The sequence below is a fragment of the Podarcis pityusensis genome (assembly GCF_964106645.2).
Source record: "Podarcis pityusensis genome assembly, chromosome: Z".
Taxonomy (NCBI): Eukaryota; Metazoa; Chordata; class Lepidosauria; order Squamata; family Lacertidae; genus Podarcis; species Podarcis pityusensis.
In genome coordinates this window covers 1379148-1399944 of record NC_138044.1, presented here as the reverse complement: position 1 = coordinate 1399944, position 20797 = coordinate 1379148, and the positions used below count along the sequence as shown (strand labels likewise).

The 20797-nt window shown below is 46.8% G+C and overlaps 1 protein-coding gene across 9 annotated transcripts in view; it reads right to left on the bottom strand.

The window, feature by feature from the left end:
• The window catches only part of DENND1A (DENN domain containing 1A), a 270241-nt gene that overhangs the window by 10826 nt on the left and 238618 nt on the right, over nucleotides 1-20797 (bottom strand). For 5 of the 9 annotated variants that reach the window (XM_080990837.1, XM_080990841.1, XM_080990836.1 and 2 more), the window contains 2 exons: nucleotides 15513-15569; nucleotides 7097-7185 (listed from right to left, as the gene is read on the bottom strand). In XM_080990837.1, coding sequence (XP_080846963.1) covers nucleotides 7097-7185; nucleotides 15513-15569 — 146 coding nt within the window. The remainder of the gene's footprint in view (nucleotides 1-7096; nucleotides 7186-15512; nucleotides 15570-20797) is intronic. The other 4 variants (XM_080990839.1, XM_080990843.1, XM_080990838.1 and 1 more) reach the window with 1 other exon arrangement.

Genomic DNA, 20797 nt, shown 5'->3' with positions numbered 1-20797 from the left:
ATATTTGCCTTGCAAAGATTATGCATTTTGCAATCCCTTCCAAGTGAACTGCATAAGGCCTGTAAGGCGTTGTCTCTTGGCTTATTCAGACGATGGAACACTGAGAGCTCAGTTTTGCCCACACTGACTGGAAATGGCTCTCTGGCATTTCAGAAAGGAGTCTCTCCCAGCCAGACCTGGAACCTGAGACCTGCATGCAAAGCAGATGCTCTGCCTGCGAATCACTACTTGGGTGCCGCTTTTGCAGAGTACAAGACTAAGCTGAGGCAAGACCACAACACACTGAGGTCTAACACAACACCAGAAAGGTCCACTAATGAGTGAACTTCTTTTTCTGACTGTAAGCTGACATAAGAGCCCTGAGGCTGGATCAGGCCCATCTGGTCCAGTATCCTGTTCTCAAAGTGGCCAAGACACCTTAGTGGGAAACCAGCAAGCATTACTGAGCGCAAGAGCAATCCTCTCCCCTCCTGTGGTTTCCAGCTGCTGGCGTTCAGAAGCATCGCTGCCTCTGTCCATGGAGCAGCCATTGGTTGCCTTCTCCATAAAATCTGTCTAATCTGTAAAAGTCATCCAAATTGGGGGCTGTCACTGCCTCCCGCAGTTTCAACTATGTGCCGCATAAAGAAATACTTTTTTCTCTGCCCTGAATCTTCCAACATTCAGCTTCATCAGAAGTCCCTGAGTTCTAGCGCTAGTTGTTTTAAATTATTTATGAATGTTGTTTTTAGCTCTTGGGTGAATTCTCCCTTAGGACTGGACTAGAACATCATTCAAGAAGGATATCTTCTTTCTAGTCATCAGGTAACCAGGAGCTGAAGCTGCAAGACCTGGAGAAGCACTGAATTTCTGAATGGAGAGGTGCTGGACCACACTCATCACCCTGGAAAACCTCCCCACCTTTCAGCACGTATAGCTAAGCATGCCTGGACTTAATTCCTCCCTCTACTAGTTCTGAAAGCAGTGTGAAGAAACAGTGAAATCATAAGGTTGTGCTTTTCAGGCTATATTTTGGCTCAGCCATACCCAAAGAACCGTGGAGGGACAAAATATATACCGCCCTTCCCGGTGAAGGAGAGCCCATTCATGATGAAGCTTCCATGATGCTTGAAGGCTGGGGAGGAGTCAGATGGAGGGCCAATATATTTCGCATGACCCAAAAAATTATCAAAGACATGAACAGATCACCAGAAAGCCATCCCACCAAAATAGTTTGACTACCCAAGAAACAGCCAGCACTGCTGAAAGGCTGCCTCTTATGACAAAGTGGATGCCATCAGCAACATGCTTTAAATTTCAGCACCAGGATGGGATTTTGGTTGAAGAGGGGAAGGGACGAGTGCTTGAAAATGTCCAAGTGTAAATTTTTCATTAGCTTGCGGCAGCTGAATCCGGCGTGAGCCTCTTCCCTCATTAACCCAATTCGGCTTCTTTCTCCTGCCGACTGCCACCTACCACTTGCTCGCATTTCACACACAAAGAGCTGTCTCTGGAAAGGCGGTCGCAGCAAGCCGGCTCTGAGGCGAGCGAGCGGCAGTGGGAACTTTGCAGGGGTGGGGGGAGGTAAGGGACCTGTCCGTCACAGCACCAGCCCTCAGCTCTCTACATGACTGCTGGGGCTCCTGCCTCCCTAATCTTTTCACCAGGTTCCCATGCAGATGGCTTGCTGATCTCCTTCTAATGTTTAGTTTAACATGTCTCCGGTTAGCGCCAGCATATGACAGTGCTGACAGCCGTGGCTGTTCCTTTTTAAATATCATGTCAGGATCACGGCGCAATAAAGCCGAAGACGCGCTCCACGGCGCTGCCTACCATTAGGAGAGTTGCTGCTTCGGTTTTAATGAGGACAATCTGCATTTCGGGGGCTTTCCCTCCCCCCTACCAATGTGTCAGGATGCCTGGACAAATCAGCAGCACATCACGTTGGCCAAAAACCAAGTGCTGACAAATGTAGATATTTCAAATTTAATTGACACCTAAACGTACTTAAGATAGATAAAGGAAAGGAAACAAAAGAAGGGGGGGAATTGAAGGGGGAAGTGGCTGAGCCATGGGGACGGGCATCACATGGCAGGAACCCTGTCGCCAGGTTGAGATGGGGAAGGAGACAGGCTTCATTCAGAGTGCGGAGCTTTGCAGGCTTGGGACAAAAGGCAGGCCCTGGAAGGCCTTGGTCAGTTCTGTTTCAAAAGCCTCTTGTTTCAAAGAGCACCCTAGTCTGACCCAAGCCAGGGCAAAGGTCTGTTTGGACACAGCAGTCTCTGATTCCTAAGAGCATGGGTGCTGGTGCAGGAGCACAGTGGGGTGGCATGTGTTGACAGCACCAGGGCCAGGCAAGGATTGTGCTCCCCAACCTCACTGTGGGTGCTGCCCAGCAGGCAACAGGTGCACTTGGCTCATGCCCCCCTGGGGTGGCTTCTCCTCATGGAGTTCACTTGTCAATTGCCGCATAGGCACTCTCAGTTCAGCAAGCTACCGCTTGGGGTGGCCGACACTCCTTGGCGGGCTTGGAAGCATCCTAGCAGTGTGGGAGCCACAGCAGCGCCAGGTCTTGGAGGAAGGGTGGTAGAAAGCAGGCTGAGGCGCCAAGCGCAGCCCTTCCCTAAGCTGCACAACATGAGGGTGGGGGTGCCAGGGGGTCCCAGGAAAGCTGCTGGCTTTCTTCTCTGCACTCGCGCTGCAGGACATGCTGGGAGGGAGGCCCCAGGGAAGGACCAGCGCAGGCTGGGAAAGTCCAGGCTACAGCCAGCAGGAGTTCTGCTCAGGGACAGGTGTCCCTTGGCTGGCCACCAGGAGAAGGAGGCACCGCTGGAGCCCAACAGGCAGACAGTTCAGGCCAAAGTGAGAGAACAGGTGCAGAGAACATGAGGTGGCTCCTAAGCAGATGGCTCAAGCAAGTGAACAAAACTACATGCTAGGGGGGAAAGCACTCTGCCCTTCAGAAATCAGTAGCTAATCCCTCCGGGGGTGGAGAAAACTGATCCTCAAATAGGCAAGGGGGAGGTTCAAGTCATGCAAAACTCATCCCGAGGAAACATGACAGAGAACCCTTTCCCCTAAGATAATCTCACGCCACCTGTGCAAAAGAAGAGCTTATTGTGGCCCCAGCATAACATTCTTTCCTATCCCCAACACGGCTAATTGTACTGAAAAGTCCTTTGGGACTGAGAAATATTATTAATTCAATTTATTATTTGCTTGCTATGCAAAAGAGTCTCTTACAAAATTGTAAGCACATAATGCATGACAGAAAACTGGGAAGGGGCAGAAACAAATGGGAGCAGCAGCTGGAAGGGCAGCCTTTGGGGGGGGGCAGGGAAAAACTGCTGGAGATGAAGAGGTGTCCCATGGCAAAGCCGTCTCCGGGAAGCAACCCAGCCCCTTTCTGCTCGGGGATCCCTCAGCTCCCCCTCGGAAAAGAAATGTGTGTGTACTGGATGCTGGGTGTTGTTTATGTAACCTTGTTTTTTGATAGTATATTTGCTGTTGTATTGTTTTGCTATGTTATTATAAAACGGTTTTGGTACTGTTTGTTTGCTTTGTTGTAAGATGCTTTCAACATGAATGAATGAATGGGTGTCTTGGCCTTTGCCTGAAAAGCAGCAGCAGAAGTTACCAAGTGTGGCCCCGGATCTGGAATCTGGGGCACATATTTGATACGATCTGAGAATGTGAAGGTCTGTGGGGGCTCAAGCAGCCCTGGGCCCACACAGAGGCCCCTGCCAGTTACGCTACTAATAACCTGTGGTGTGAGCAATGCTGAGCTCCTGCTGCTTTCTGGGTGGCTGGGCACCCCAGCCATTGCCCTCTGGCAAAAGCACACAACAGTCAAAGCACAGTTAAGCACCACGGTTTGGAGGAACCTTTTCTGCCACCTTCTGCCAGTGTCCACCAAAGAATCAGCAAGAAGAGGAAGGTCTTCCTGGGCACCGAAGACTCTTCCAGTGTTTAAAGGGAAGCTAAACTAGCTGGAGTGACCAGCAGCGCTGACCTGACCTCTGTGGTGCTTTGCCAGTTCTGAACCGTTGGGCTCAAGAGCTGCCTGGGGGAAGGGCTGTGAAGGGACTTCAGGAGGCACAGTGAAGGAATCTGCCCTTTGTCACCAGGAGGAATGCAAGTGCGTGCCCCATGACTCAGTAGAGGAGAATGGGGAAAACAGCTTCCACCTCCCCTTTGAAGAAAAAGTTGGGGAAAGGGAGGAGAAAGGGAGAGGAGAAAGGAAGAGAAATAGGGATTCACAAGCTGCAACTCACAAACACATCTAGAACCTGGCCATGATCTGCCCCCAATTAGGGAACAGGCCTCTAATGTTGATGCTCCTGGGACTTGCAGCTTTTGAATGCTTTTAAGAATTACTTTATGTATGTGCTAATTTTGTTGGGTGTGTGTTGTTTTTGCTTTAATGAACTGCCCTGAGTGGTTTTTAAGAGGCAAGACTAGATATTACAAAAAATAATAATAAGGAAAATAGACCTTAAGGGAGATGATCCCACCATGGTCCCCCCTGGGTGAGAGCAGCGTTTTCTCCTGATGGCCTCCTGAGGAGGCCTCCGTCACCAGGAAGGGGGCCGTGGGGAGGGCACTTTGTTTGCCACACGACTCCCTCAGGGCTGCCTTGTTTGTTTTAACACCAAGTGGCTGGTGGCAGCCTTCTGCTTTCACAGGCGGAGGTGGTGGAGAAGCAGCAGCAGTGAGGGGAGCCCACAGGAAGCCCGCGTAGCACTTCAGGCAAGGAACTTGCAGGAGCACTTACATGTCGCTTCCACTAGATTTACAAGCAGCAAAGGGGTAGGCAGGGTGATTTACAACAGTGAGATTTTGGGAACTGCTTGGGCCATGGTGCTGAAACATTTACATCTTCAGTTTGGGCACAGCCCATTAACATTGCCACAAACTCCCCGTGATAATTTATCCACCCATTTCTCAGGACTCTCTTGAGAATCAGACACTAAATACATTTACAGGTGAAACTCGAAAAATTAGAATATTGTGGAAAAGTTCCTTTCTTTCACTAATTTCAAAGGTGAAACTAATATATGAGATAGACTCATGACATGCAAAGCTAGATATGTCAAGCCTTGATTTGTTCTACAGGTGAAACTCGAAAAATCAGAATATCGTGGAAAAGTTCATTTATTTCTGTAATCCAACTTGAAAGGTGAAACTAATATATGAGAACGGCTCGTGACATGCAAAGTGAGATTATGTTAAGCCTTGATTTGTTATCATTGCAATGATCATGGCGTACAGCTGATGAAAACCCCAAATTAACAATCTCAGAAAATTAGAATATTCAAGGAAATCAGCAAAACAAGGGTTGCAAATTGAGCAGAAGTAGAAGCAGATCTCGCTTTGCATGTCATGAGTCGATCTCATATGTTAGTTTCACCTTTTAAGTTGAATTACTGAAAGAAAGGAACTTTTCCACGATATTCTAATTTTTCGAGTTTCACCTGTAGTAGCAACAGGCAATCGGGTGACATTAAATATCTGGGAGCCATAGGATTTAGCCTCAGGATGTCCAATCGGGATAAAGAGACTCTTCCCTGGAGCCCATTTTCCGACTAGTGAGGGTGGAAGGGAAGGTCAAACACAACAGTCTTCCTTGTGCCTATATTTATCTAAAAGTCTTAATTCTCTCTGATGCTTTCGCATAACCCAAAAGGGAAAAAGAAGTAATCAGATACAAAGAGCGCATAAGAAAAAGAATACAGCGCATCCAAATTTTGTTATATTTAAATGGTTCATCTCTAGGAAATTCTGCCTTTCCTTGGTGGAAAGCAATTTCCTTAACTGTTTCTAAAACACAATTAGCTCCTCCTTTGGCTTCTGATTGTACATGGGGATGGCAGTGAAGAGAAGCCACAGGGATCACTGGGTTTTGCTCCATGATTTGCAAAACACACTTTCAACAAAGATTCCCAAGCAAAGCTGCTTTGTGCAGCTGTTCACGTTTCATACCTTGAACAAATCCAGCCCTCCTTAATGACTGTGGGTCCTTGGCCCTCTTCCACAAGAGGGCGGTCACGTTCCACTGACGGGAGGCTCCTGCCCAGGTTCAAAGGCAGGTGACTGTTTTCCACTGAACAATCGAGAATACCTCCTCCTCCCACCCATCCTGGGCCCAAAGACCCTCAGCAAAGTTAAGCTGCTTGCCTCTTCGCAGAAATCAAGCATATTTCTTCGAACTTCAGAGGCTTTAGCACTAGGCTGACGTTTGCAGAATGTTCTCAACTTTATTGCACTAGTGGCAGAAATGGAAGGATAGGAGGAATATACCCCCCCACGACTAGCCTTTGGACTAGTAGAATTCATGCCAAACTCCTGAGTTAATGGAATCTCTCCCTTAGATTCCCTAAAACTAGATCAAATCACTGCTCAAAGACTGATCCGCCAAAGACTGGATGACATCGATTTACAGCGAAATTATACGCTGGGGGGAGGTGTTTGTTCGCCCCAGAACATTGGTATCACTTTAACTTACTGCGTTCCATCATACCTCTCCTCCCTTTCGACTGTTGCCCATAGGCTGGCCTTCACCAAAGCGAGGTTTAACGTTTTTCCCTCCAATGTCCTGAGACATAGATTCTCAAAGGGCCAAGCCTCCGCCATGTGCGAATGTGATAAGGAGACGCCGGAGTCGCTTCAGCACATTATGTTCACTTGCCCCTTATTCAAGGTGCCACGGGCAAATTTGTTGGGATCAATCATACAGAAACTAGAGGGTACCCCACCAAAATTCCACCTTGCCCAAATCTTGCAGGATAAGGATACCCATACGACCTTGAAAGTGGCTAGGTTCCTGGTCGCTGTCCTTACCCAAAAGCGTTGCCAAGGAGCACCACAAGCTAATTAAGGCGTAGTATGCCATTCCATCTTATACTATTTTATTGTTATAGTAGTGTTTTAGCGGCTGTTCTTTCCCACGTGCACAGGCTGTTATTTATGTCTTGTTTTTATCTGTATGGGCCTACGGCCGTAATAAATTATTATTATTATTATTATTATTATTATTATTATTATTATTACCCCCCCCCACGACAACCACTCCCCCCCCCACTTCAGACAAGAGGAATGCAGAGGCACAGCTACTCACTGGTCTGGGCTGGATACGGAAGTCCTCTGGCCATCAGTGGCAACGTTGCTTTTGGGCCTCCTGGCCACCTGGGGTCTGGGGGGCCGAACCTATGTGACAGGAGAGTGGAGACATTTTCAGCAGTTCTAGCAAGCTACACAAATTCACACGGAACCTACAAAAATCAATCCCTTCCTTTTCAACATGGATCCCATTTCAACATGCCTGTAAATGACAACGACACCCTTTGCTAAATGCCCTGCGTACAATTTCATCAGCAAGATGTCCAACCCTGGAAGATCAGAAGATGGTGGGTGGACAGACAGAATAACCAAACAAAGGAGTTTTTAATTTTTTGAGGGACACAAGTAGCCAGCACACCTGTGTCCTGGAGGAAGACACCGGTCAAGGAAGGGGCACTTGGACTGCTGTGGGCATGAGGCTGGGAGAGAAAAAGCAACAGGTGGATTTGTGAAATTTGGGGCATGAACTCCCAAAGTGAAACTTCAGGACCCACGTGTAAGTCAGAGTTGGAAAGAAGCACTTCAGATTCCTAAATGCCAGAATCTATTTCTAGGAGCCCCCTTTGAAATGGGCTGGGTGCAAGGCCTGTGCGAGAATGGGGGGAAAGGGCAACACTCTTCCCCATCCAGGGACTTATCCAGCCTGGTGCACAGTAACGGAGAACTCGTCTTCAGGGTGTACATCTGTCTGCAATAAATCCACACCCCAATCCTAAGCCCTTTTATATGGAATAACCCTGATTCTAGTATTGTTTACTTACAATCGTGTAAACCAGCTTAGAACCACAGCCTTAGTTTTACCATAAAATAAAATGAAAAATTGAGCATCCACACAATAATGGCTTCTGAGGGAAGTGCCTCACAGGCTGAAAAACTGCACTGAGTAGAGAGCACAGACTGTCCTATTAATGGATGAGGTGCTTTGGGTGTCTTTGAGTGGTTTTAATGGCGTGTGTTGCCAGGCGCACAGATTCCAGGAAAGCACCACACTCTCCTGTAGTTAAGCTAAGAGCGTAACAAGAAAGGGAGAACACAGGAAGAGCCTTCTGGATGAGATCCATCTGGTCCAGCCTCCTGGTCTCCCAGGGGCCAACCACATGCCCAGTGGGAAGTCCACAAGCAAGACAAGGCAACAAGAGCACTCTCCACACTTGCGTTTCCCAGCCACTGGCAGCCATAGGTTTGCTGCCTCCAACAGTGGAGACAGAACAGTGAACTGACGAATTTGAAACTTATCTCCCAGGCAGGCTGTCAAAAGCAACATCAACACTGCAACATACTCACTTCTCTTAGTGCCTCACAAACAGAGAGACCAGGAATGAGCCTTCAACGGGCGGAGGTCTCATCATGCATACAGCTTGCACAAGACAGGCCCTCAAGCAAACAGGGAGCAGAACTGTACTCTGCACATCACTGGCTACAAATGTGGGTCTTGGCTATTTTTAAGAGTCTCCAAGCCTACTTAACCTCACTTTAAGCAGCTAGCCCCAACAATGATTTAGTTTATTATTTATATGCCACCCATCTGACAGGGTGGCCCCAGGCACTTTGGGAGGCTTCCAGCATAAACAAAAACATAATAAAGCACCATACATTAAAAACTTCCCTAAACAGGGCTGCCTTCAGATGTCTTCTAAAAGTTGTTTATTTCCTTGACATCTGATGGGAGGGCGTTCCACAGGGCGGGTGCCACCACCGAGAAGGCCCTCTGCCTGGTTCCCTGTAGCTTTGCTTCTCGCAGGCAGGGAACCGCCAGAAGGCCCTCGGCGCTGGACCTCAGTATCCGGGCAGAATGATGGGGGTGGAGACACTCCTTCAGGTATACTGGGCCTTTGAGGCCGTTTAGGGCTTTAGAGGTCAGCACCAACATTGAATTGCGCTCAGAAACGTACTTGGATGTTGTCCTTCAACTGGCAGGTGAAGAGATGTTCTTGGGCCAACCGGCTTTGGGGAACTGACTGTTTTTAATGAAAGGGCTAGTGCCATGCTGTTTTTATTTTAACTATTTGTACGTTTTAAACATATTTTATATATTTATATAGGTTTAATTCTATCAATGCTTCATTGTTTTTTAATGATTTTTCCGCCTAAGTTTTTAACGTCACAGGAAGGCTTTCTTATGAATGTACCTTAAAAGAAAGGGCTTCCCATGGCCAAAACTGGCCTAAGTAAATATTTTCTTCTTCTTTTTTATTGATTTATTATGCAAATAAAGAAAAGAAAAAGAAAAGAAAAACACACACACACACACACACACACACACACTCACCCTACATACATACAGACAAAAACAAAACAGGTACAAAAATAAATAAGCAACAAAAATGGAACAAATTCAAAGAATATAAACAGTAAAGTAAATAACTAAGAAAGGGAGCCGTTTCTCTGCTGAGGTGCTGGCTTTTCTGGGATGGGTTCCATTTGCTTATTTTTGGGTTTTGGTTTTGACTTCCGTCAATCACTCAGCAGCTCATTTCCTGTGGCTAAGACAGTTTTTCTGTATTTCATTATATTCCTCATCTTGGTATGAGGAGTCATATTCTCACTTACTGGTTTATTCTAAACACAGCCAAATCCTGGTTGTTGAACCATGATTCGATAAATAAGTATTTAGGCATTTCCATTCCTTCTGGATAGTTTTTTTAAACTTATTCCTTAAGGCTTTGGTTAGCTTAGCAAGTTCCAAGTACTCGCTTAAATTTTGTAGCCGTTCTTCTTCAGTTGGTATATAATTACCCTTCCAATTTTTGGCTATTAATACCATAGCCGCCGTTATTGCATAGAAAAATTGTCTTACTTTTTCCTTCTGGAATTCTTTTATTTATTATCCCAAGAAGGAATGTTTATGGCTTTTTATAAAATGTAATTTTTAATAAGTTTTTTTCATTTCATCGTAGATCGTGTCCCAGAATTTTTTTGATTTCTGGGCATGACCACCACATATGAAAAAAGGTTCCCAGTTGCGATTTGCATTTCCAACACTTATTGTTATGGTTTTTTATTATTTTTAGATAATTTGACAGTAGTAAGATACCACCTATACTGCATTTTCATCCAATTTTCTCTTATTTGGTAGCATGCTGTAAAGTTTTGGTTTTTCTTCCATACCTTCTTCCACATCTCTAGCTCTATCGGGTGTCCTACATCCTGTTCCCACTTATTCATTACATCTTTTATCTCTTCATCCTTTAAATGCCAATTCAAAAGTAATCTGTACATTTTGGATAGGGTTTTCTTATTATTTTGCAGCAAATATTTCTCTAAAATAGAGGTTTTATTCTCAAAGCCATTCAGTTTTTTTTATCTCTTTCAAAAATAGCATTAAACTGGAGATGTTCTAGCCATGTTATACTTATTTTCTTTAGCTCTTCATAATTTTTGAATTTACAGGGCAATTATTTAATTCCATTACTAGATCTTTATAGATTGGCCAATTACCACCCATATTTTTCTTGTGGATCGTTGTTGCTTCAGTCGGTGATAACCACCATGGAGTTCTTGGTTCTAATATTAATTTATATTTCTTCCAGGTGGCATATAAACTTTTCCTCACTATATGGTTAAGGAATCCTCTATGTGATCTTACTTTATCATAGCCCAGGTATTCATGCCATCCAAAAATATTGTCCCAAAAATTTATTTTCTTCTTCTGTTTTTAATGACTTGTATATCAGCCTTCATCTGAAGATCGCAGGGTGGTTCACAACATAAAAATACAAAATGAGAACACAATCACAAGGCTTTTTGTAAAAGAAACAGCATTTTTGTGCTTTCCAGGGTTTTTGTCTGCAGAATAAATATTGTTTGTTTATTTATTTCTCTTTGACAATTTATATATCATTTAATCACAAATGTCTCTAGGCAGTGTACAAAAAACTCAATAAAGTGAAAATAAAAATAAATTAAAATTATAAAATCAGAATTCAGTTAAAATGCCTACTGGAATAATAATAATAAAATAATAATTGGGAAGTTCAGCAGGGAGGGGGCCTGCCTGACCTCAGCTGAAAGGGCCTTCCATGCAGCAGAATGCTCGGCTCCAGGTGGATACGAAGCATCTGAGCCACAGAACAGTGATTTTCCCAGAGACCTTGGTGATTGGGCAGGGATAGAAAGGAGCAGGTGGCTCCTGAGAAACCCGTCCCAAATCTCTTAAGGGTCTTGTAAACTGACACAAGAACCTTGAAACAAGTCTGGCAGTGCACGGACAACCAGTGCATGCTTTTGAGCACCCCCGTTATGTGCTGGGGATAGTCTGTCCCCATCAATAATCTAGCCATAGACCAAGCCCAAGGCTGGCCCCACAGAGAGGGCATTGCAACCATCAAGCCCTGAGGTCACCAATGCATGAATCAATGTGAGCAGGCCATCCCAGCCCAAGAATAGCTGCAGTTGGCATACCAGCTCCAGCTGGCAAAAGGCACTTTAAGTGGTTAGAAGTGCCTTTTGCCAGCTGGGCTACTTGAGCCTCCTGTGAGAAAGATGGATCCAGGAGAACCCCAAGCTGTGGACCTGTTTTCTCATAGGGAGTGTAACCCTTTCCAGAGAAGTCCACAATGGAATAGGCTTTGGGGGACAAGCAAAGTGCTGGTTTATGAAAGACAAAAAGTGGGTTCTCTCTCTCTCTCTCTCTCTCTCTCTCTCTCTCTCTCTCTCTCTTTCTCTCTCTCTCTGCTATGGCGAGGGACTCAATGCCAGATGCTTCTGACCAAAGGAGTCGTGGCTGACCTGCCCTCCCTGAAGCCCTGGTTTGCACAGCGGGAAATGGCCCTGCCAGCCTGCAGCTCAGCATGGATTCAGCATTTTGCATTTGAAATTTGCTATCAAAGCAATGGCATGAGGGCAGCAGCACTGGGGAAGCAGGGAGGACCCCAGAGAGGTCCTGAATGCCACTGCCCCATGGGAAGGAGGGAGGACCAGATGCTAGAGGCCTCAGAGACTGGCCTGCACACAAGGCTGATTCTCGCTCTGCAATCAAGACGGCTTAAGGCAGCGAATTCATGGCAGGAATAGAAGGATTAAGTTTGCGGCAACTTCGAGTGAACTTGCAAGGCGGAGAAACATGGGGGAAAAGAACAACAGAGCTAATTAGAGGAGCTGAGCTGTCAGAGCGCGGCTGCATGGCTCAGCGCCAGCAAACAAAAGGAATGGCTTGGCAATCAGCAGGATCGATGGAGGAGACTGCTTCATTAGGGATGATAAAACACAGAGAGAAGGAAAGGCAAGAGAGAGAGAAAGAAGGAGCAAGGGGGGGGGGAGAAAGAGGGAGAGGGAAAACTGTTTAATTAAGCCTAAAGCTGGCTTGTCACTGTGCGGCGAACACTTTCACCTTAGGGGCAGCCCTCTCGGGGTGGGGAACGCAGCCCGTTCTTGCCAGCAAAGGCAGCTCCACAGCGCCAGGGGAGGGATGCTAAAGAGGATTGTGTTGGATCCTGAGAGGACTATTATGGGGGAGAGGGGTTGGGAGAAGGGCCAAATCACAGCAGGATTTCAGACGCTACCAAAGAACAGGGTTAAATGCGCACTGAGTGCAAAAGTGCCATGCGCCTGTGCAACAATGTGGAGGGCAAAGGCCAATCATGTGAGGGCTGAATGGGCAGTTTACAGGAATTTCTGCCTACCTGGGGACATCAGCTGACCTTTATGACACATGAGGAATCTGCCTTCCATGAGAAACTCTCTCTCTCTCTCTCTCTCTCTCTCTCTCTCTCTCACACACACACACACACACACACACACACACACACAGAGGTTCTTAGGGAAAGAGTACTGGAGGCGTAAAATGGATCAGGGTTCTGGAACCAGGTTTTTATTCTAAGAGCTGCTGCAGGGAAGAAAGAAAAGGAAGGTGTGGTTTGTTGGTCAGCCCTTAGAAACTGAAGGATGAGGTATTCCGAGGCAGCCGACAGCGGGCTTCCCTCAAGATGTTTTGGACTAATCACTCCTATCTGCCCCAGCCACAGAAGCCATGATGCAGCTGGCGGGCACCAGGTTAGTAAAGGCTGCCCCACATGGATTCTGTGCAGACGTCACTTCCTGAACCCAGCTGCCATGAAGCGCTCCAAGCAACAAAGAATCTGGACAGGAGTGTTGCAGGGTGGATGAGAAGAAGCACACAGCACTAGGTTTGTCCTCCACAAACCTCCATAGTGCCGCAAATGGGATCTGGCCACTGCCACATCTCGAGCAGATTACTGCAACGTGCTCTGTGCATTTGGAAACTTCAGCTGGTGCAGAACGAAGCTCTCCTACCAGTCCAATTCACAGTGCTGGCATTGAGCTTGAAAGCCTAAAACCAACAGAGGGGAACATGTGCCCCCCGCAAATGGTATTGGACTCCAATTCTCATCAGCCCCAGCCATGGTCAGCAGTCAGGGATAATGGGTATTCTTGGAAGACAGTATCTGGAAGACCACAGTCTGGCAAGCCTGGGTATAGAAACATATGATTTATTCAAAGGGAGGGATCCCTGACACGTTTCTAGCAAATAATATTCACCGGGGAGAATGTGACTTTTTAAGACACATGCACGGAAATGGAGAGACTTTGCAGACTGTTTTCAAAGCAGATGCCACTGTGAGCTTGGGCCTGAGATCCTGGGACTACTTTCTAAATGACTTGGTTTTTGCAGAGAGGAGTCCTGCGAGTAGCAACATGATCTGAGAGACTCTGACTGCATGAAACCATCTGTGAAGCTCCGAAGAATCACCTGGGAGCATCGACAGTTTTCCTCCAAGTTGGTTCTGTGTAACCAAAGTCTCCCAGGTTGTGAGAAATTGGAATGCTGTGCAGGGATGTCCCTTCCGACATGTCCTGCGATAAAGCTTCCCATCTAGGAACAACCAGCTATTATGGCACCTTCTGCAGTTAACTCCCAACCCTCTAATCCACCATGTTTGGCACACAGATGGGTGACAATATCTCAGAGGACAACTAAGGCATTGCAGCTGAGAGATCAAACACCCTTGGCAAAGTGGGCTTTGATGTCAAGACCAGCCAGCTTGGAGCAAGGTTGCTCAGCAGTATTTTGTCTGTGTAAACTCTTGCTGCAAGGGCCTGCTGGGAGGAGAACAAGGGGAACATGACCCAAAGCTTTTAGCTATAGGGTGATAAAACACACAGAGAAAGTTTATTTCCTAGGTAATGAATCTCAACAAATCCTCAAGGGTCTCCAGCATCAAGGGCCCTGAACAACAGAGGCAGAAGCAATCAGCACCACCTTTGACACATGTAGGAAAGGAAATTATCAATGCATAAATCCATAACAATGACGTGCCGAGCTGAACACCCACTGCAAAGACATGCACGACCGGAACTAAACTCAGAAAACATGCACTGGAAGTTTAGAGCAAATGGCACACCCGACTGGCTGCCAACCAGCAGGAGCAGGAATCTGAAGCAGCAATAGCAGCAAAATTCCCTTATTCAGTTTTAGCAAGACAGTTTGGAAACTTGCCCTTGGTTTCTTTGATCTCACTTTCATGGAAGAAATTGGATTAAAGAAAACAGGGTTCTCTGGTAAAATGAGGGTTGCCAGGTCAAAAATCCAAAGACTTCAAGGAGAGCAGCCTGAATGACACCACCTGTGGTGCAGGGATGTTGGGGTGGGCAGTCGAGGTGTGTTTTTCACAGCAGGAGCAATGGCGTCATCTGCTGGAATGGCGTTTGTCAGGGACAGGGGGCCTGGGGGGCAGATCCTGCCCAACACAGGATCCTTTTTAGCTTACTAAACTTCACTGCTGACCAGGGATGTGGTCTCACCAAACCCAAGTCCAACATGCTAACCACTCTTCCACACAAGGCACCAACCTCCTTCTTTGGGCAAGGAGGAAGAGTCCTAGAATCAATGCCACATCTTCGCAGGTATCTGGCAATGAGGACATATGAAGGAGAATGAAATGCGGCTAAGACGGGACCAGCATTTCCTTAATGTAGATCCTGTGCCGAATGACAGTACACTGCAAGGTCCTCTGCTTGAAAAGCTACTTGTTTCCAGTTATATGCAGATTACTGAAAGGAAAAATTAACCTGATCTTCATTTAGCATTTCTGTGATTCTGTGACTGCTTTTGTTTTCTTCCAGAACACATGGAGGGCACAGATCCAGAGTGCTGAGGATGTTTGCAAACCTAGGGTCCAAATTTAGAGGCTGATGCAAGTCTTCAAAAGCTCACTAGCTAAAACTGCATGCGGGGCCTAGAGGAACTAAAAGTGAGAGAAAGGTGTCACCAGAGCAGCACAGACCCTGCTGAAGACAAGCAGAGCAAAAGGAAGACCTTTAGACTTAAGTCTACCAACGAAAGGGCAGCGGTTCCCTTTTGGACTTGGCAAGGCCCACCAAGCAGGATTTAGTAAGACGATGGAGAGCGCAGGGTTAAAGGTGGCAGCAGAGAGGAAGGATGGCCAGCTACTCACGGGCCTGGAGGAGCGGTGGATCTTGGGAGGAGGTGGTCTTGCTGGTCGGGTGCTTAGCTGTGGCATCAAAGTGGAAACTTCAGTCATCAGCAAATACAATGCACACTGGACATTGCTGCATGCTAAATACGCAGTGCCTTGAGGCCTCCTTGAGTCGCACCCCCAAGCTTTTTGCAGCTGACAGGTCTAACACCACTACAGGGCAGGTAAATGGGGTGGGGAACCATCTCTAGTCCATTTCAGGAGCCCTTTGGGGGGATTAGACAAAGTCACGGAGGCAGTGGTAGTGGTTTATCAATGGATACTGGATGTGACTCCTCAATGGAGCATCCGTGCTCAGAGGCAGTCTACCTGAATATCACTGTTTGGAGGGGTGAGGAGAGAGGCATCAGGGGAGGGCTGTTGCCTTTCTGCCTTGCTTGTTTCTCAGAGGAGGCATCCAGTTGGACACTGTAGGAAGCAGGGCACTAGACCCAGCAGAGCTGCTCTTACATTCTGGGAAAACCATGCATTATATTATATATTTTAAGATTTATAACGCATACACAGGCCAAAATACAGCACTGCAGCCACTGTGAACGTCATTTAGAAGTGTGGTGCTTTTGCAACCCTTGAAATGTAGAGAATCTGGCTGCGTCTTGCCCAACCTGGTGCCATCCAGCTTCGTTTAGCTACAACTTCCATCAGCCCCAATTGCAGTCCCAAACAGCTGGAGGGCACCAGGTTGGGGAAGCCAGCTCTATAAAGGAGCAGAAAGAATAAAACCTTCTCTGCACCCCGTGCTCTGCTCCATGTAGGGGTCTGCAGAACGGTTAGCAAAACCAAAAATGCTGTGCTCCAAGGAAAACTGATAAGATTTTCTCCCCCCCACCCCTTGTCATGAGGAAATGCAAAGAGCTGCACATGTCAGCCCCTGGGGAATCCTGCAGTGCCCAGACTCTCTCCAGCCTCTATGAAAAGTTAAGGGCTAGAAGCTTGCTTTTTTAAATTATGAAAGAAGACCAGAGATCCTCTGGGCGTGGGCTGTGATACTCAGCACCAAACTCCCATTTGCACAGTGCAACTGCATGGAATGTTTCCCCCTCCTGCCTGCGTGTAGGACTGGCCACAGGGGACGCATCTCATTCTCCCCGCATTTGAAACATCGTAGTCCCGGCCACTGCTGGAATGGAGGTGGCCTGTGAGGAAGGCCCATGTTTCTCTGGCAAGGCAAGTAACAAGGGGGAGCAGAAGGAAGGTGAGCGAGCGAGTCCGACACCCACCCACCCACTCCCACAGTGCTTTCTCTTTTCAAGTTCAGGAGCCCCCCCCCCCGTCATACTGCAAACACATATTCAAAGGACGTGAAAATTATATTTACTAAAACCAGCATCCGATTTGCAGTTAATTTGTTGATGCAGCAAAACACATTGTTTCCAAAAGGTCAGAAGTGGAAGCTGTGGTGGAACATCAGCCTAATTACCTGTGCTACATAGATGAGGCTGTGGATGTCCACGCTGGTGCTGCTGAAGGCAGCTAAATTACTGTCACAGGCCTGTTGTCAAAGGAACAGGCAGTGGGGTCTCCGGAAGGGAGGTGGGGCCGAATGCTTCCCGGCTCTCCGGATGGCTGCCGCGATGCACTCTGCATGCGCCCGCTGCGAGGGCATTGGGCAGGAGCCTTGGCCTGAGCCCAGAGATGGTGATGGTGTGGGTTTCACACCACTTCTCCAGGGTCTGAAGACACTGCCTTTGATCTCGAAAAGCCCCAGATAGGATGTTGGCTTCCTACCCTCCTTTCTTATAAAAGGAAGAGCTCGCCTGTGGTCCCAGAGAGAACGCTGGGACTCCAACTCTCATCAGCCCCAGACAGCGTCCTCAACAGGAGCTGGAGTCCAGAAACATCTGGAGAGCCACATGTTCCTCATCACTACCCTGTATCAGCAAAGGACAACCCCCTGCCACCGTATGTTATCATATTTGTAACCTGCACAATAGACAAGAAACACAGCAGAGTGCTCTGAGCTCTCCTGAAGTGATGGGTGGGGGTCTTCTCCAGGCAGATCCTGCTTTATTCACTGCTACCAGTGAATAAATCTAAGGAAGTCAGATTACCCTCAACCAGAGGCAGGGCCTTTTCAACACTGGCCCCGGCCTGGTGGAACGCTCTGTCTCATGAGACCAGGGCCCTGCAGGATCTGATTTCTTTCCGCAGGGCCTGTAAGACAGAGTTGTTCCGCCTGGCCTTTGGCTTGGAGTCAATTGGATTCCCTCCCCCTCTTTCATTTTTCCTTTCTCCTCCTGTGATGAGGCTGCATTTTAATTGTTTTAACGTTTTAATGTTGTATTTTAATCTTGTTTTTAAGTTGTATACATTCAACTCATTTTTACTATTGGTTGTTAGCCGCCCTGAGCCTGGCCTTGGCTGGGGAGGGCAGGGTATAAATAAAAATTATTATTATTATTATTATTATTATTATTATTATTATTATTATTATTACCAGCGGAGGGCTTCCGCCCGCCCATCAATGGCAACTTTGAGGACAATGGCTGGGGCTTCCTAGTGCAGAATAACAGTGACTAACAGGGTTCCATAAAATAACGTATAAACTGTGGAGAAAACAGAAAGCAGAGGTTTTCCCCCTCTCTCTCAACACTTGGGTGGATGGTGGTTAACAGATTGAGGTTGAATCCCAACAAGACAGAAGTACTGTTTCTGGGGGACGGGGGTGGGCAGTGGGAGGCATCTGCGTGACAATATGGGAAACAGGATGTTGAACCAGTTAGGCCTTTCACCTAACTACAGGGAACCAGGCAGAGGGCCTTCTCAGTAGTGGCGCCCGCCCTATGGAACACCCTCCCATCAGATGTCAAGGAAATAAACAACTATCTGACTTTTAGAAGACATCTGAAGGCAGCCCTGTTTAGGGAAGTTTTTAATAACTGATGTTTTAATGTATTTTTAACCTTCTGTTGGAAGCCGCCCAGAGTGGCTGCGGAAATTATAAATAATAATAATAATAATAATAATTATTATTATTATTATTATTATTATTCAGACCCAGCAGGGCTCTTTTTATGTTCTCAAAAGCAAATATTGAAAAACAATGGAAGACAGCACATATCAATCAAGTTTTCAGCTGTCCACAGAATTCTTACTTCTTCACTTCTCTCAAGTGGAAACATCCTTTTTTGGATAACCTCATGCTCCTTCCTATTTGAAATTTAAAAGTGGTGAAAAGATGAGAGGAAAAGCATCCTATTTTAGGTAATACAAGTATCACCAAAAGTTGTCATCCGTCAGGTAGTGACAAAAGCACAGCTGTGCATGGTCCCAGCTGCACAGCTCAAAGCCAACAGCAAACACCTCCAAAGCAGATGGGCAAGACCTTCCCATCATAACCACAAATTGGATACCCCCACCCGAAAGCCATGGAAGAGTATGGGTTTGTGACATAGGTCAGATTCTGAACAAAAGTCAAAGGCAAAACAGTGAATTGGCTGGATTCCAAGTCATGGCCGATGGGATATAAAAGCACACTGCATGGATGCACTGTGCATTCTTATTTTTGCCTCCCACAGATCCCCATATCCCCCGCCCCACAAGCCCAGCTTAGATCATGACCTCCTTGCTTACCAAGGCCCAGCAACCTCCTAAAGGTCTTGCTATTGTGGTTGGAATTTACTTATTTATTTAGAATGTCAATGCCTTTGGGGCAGTCTTACAGAATCAGACTGAAAGTCCAACTTTCCGGTGGTGGCCTCCCCAGACATGGAATGCTCTCTCCAGGGAAGTATGCCTGGCACCTTCACTGTACTCCCTTTCCAGCAACTTTTAGTGGCGTTGCACACATTATTATATGGTGTTATTTGCTGCTACTGAAATTTCATGTTGCTTTTTGCTGTTTTATTGATTGATGATCTGTATGTTTTATTGTTCTAAGCCACCCAGAAAAAAGAGTTAGTGAGCAGCATATAAATAATGAAAATAAGTAAATGTTGTTGTTTAGTCATTTAGTGTGTCCGACTCTTTGTGACCCCATGGACCAGAGCACGCCAGGCACCCCTGTCCTCCACAGCCTCCCGCAGCTTGGTCAGACTCATGTTTGTCGCTTCGAGAACACTGTCCAACCATCTCGTCTTCTGTCGTCCCCTTCTCCTTGTGCCCTCCATCTTTCCCAGCATCAGGGTCTTTTCCAGGGAGTCTTCTCTTCTCGTGAGGTGGCCAAAGTATTGGAGCCTCAGCTTTACGATCTGTCCTTCCAGTGAGCACTCAAGGCTGATTTCCTTAAGGATGGATACGTTTGATCTTCTTGCAGTCCATGGGACTCTCAAGAGTCTCCTCCAGCACCATAATTCAAAAGCATCAATTCTTCGGCGATCAGCCTTCTTTATGGTCCAGCTCTCACTTCCATACATCACTACTGGGAAAACCATGGCTTTAACTATATGGACCTTAAGTAAATACTGATTACTTAATTAAAAGCACTGCTGTGCCTTCTGCTCCTTCAATATACACTGTTGCATAAGGTTAAGAGTTCTGGGCCAGGAGCTGGAAGAGACCGGGGTTCAAATCCCCCCCCCACTACCATGAAGGCCACTGGGTGACCCTGGGCAAGGGACTGCATATCTCAGCCTAGCCTACCTCACAGGGCTACTGTGGAGATTCAAAGAGGATGGGGGAAACCATGGGCGCCACTTAGAGAAAAAGGTGGGATATAAATGCAACTAACAAACAAGCAAACTGCTTCCCAGACGCTTGTCTAGAGCATGAGCTCAATTCATTTTTGGCAGGGTGGGGGAGGGGACAAGAGGGGGAAATTGCTCAGAAAGTCTTTCCAAGTTCCTGAAGCCTGACAGTTGAAATGCCACCAAGAACCAGCAGACGTCCACAAGAAAGTCATTGTGGGCTCCCCTCAAAGACAAAAAAACAACAAGAGAGAGGTCAGCTCCTCAAAACCTGGAACACATTCAGCCCAGCGTGCCCAGAAAACCTGTCCATCTCTGGCTTCAGCAGAGTTTAAAATCACACAGCTAATAGGTTAACAACTGTTTTTCTTCTGCTTCAAATGAAGAATATCAGGAAGCCGGGGGAATATTCGGCTTTCCAATTTGTACCGACTGCTCAGTGCTCCCTGCAATGTGTGTTTGACAGGGCTGACATTTTGTACTGCTGTGAGACGGGGGGAGTATGTGTGACATTTTTATTCATGGTGGCGTACGCCCTTGTAATGATCAGCCCCGGTCGATGTGCTTACTGCAGCAGCCCCCAAGCCCTCGGAGAACAAACAGGAGTCGAAGGTACCA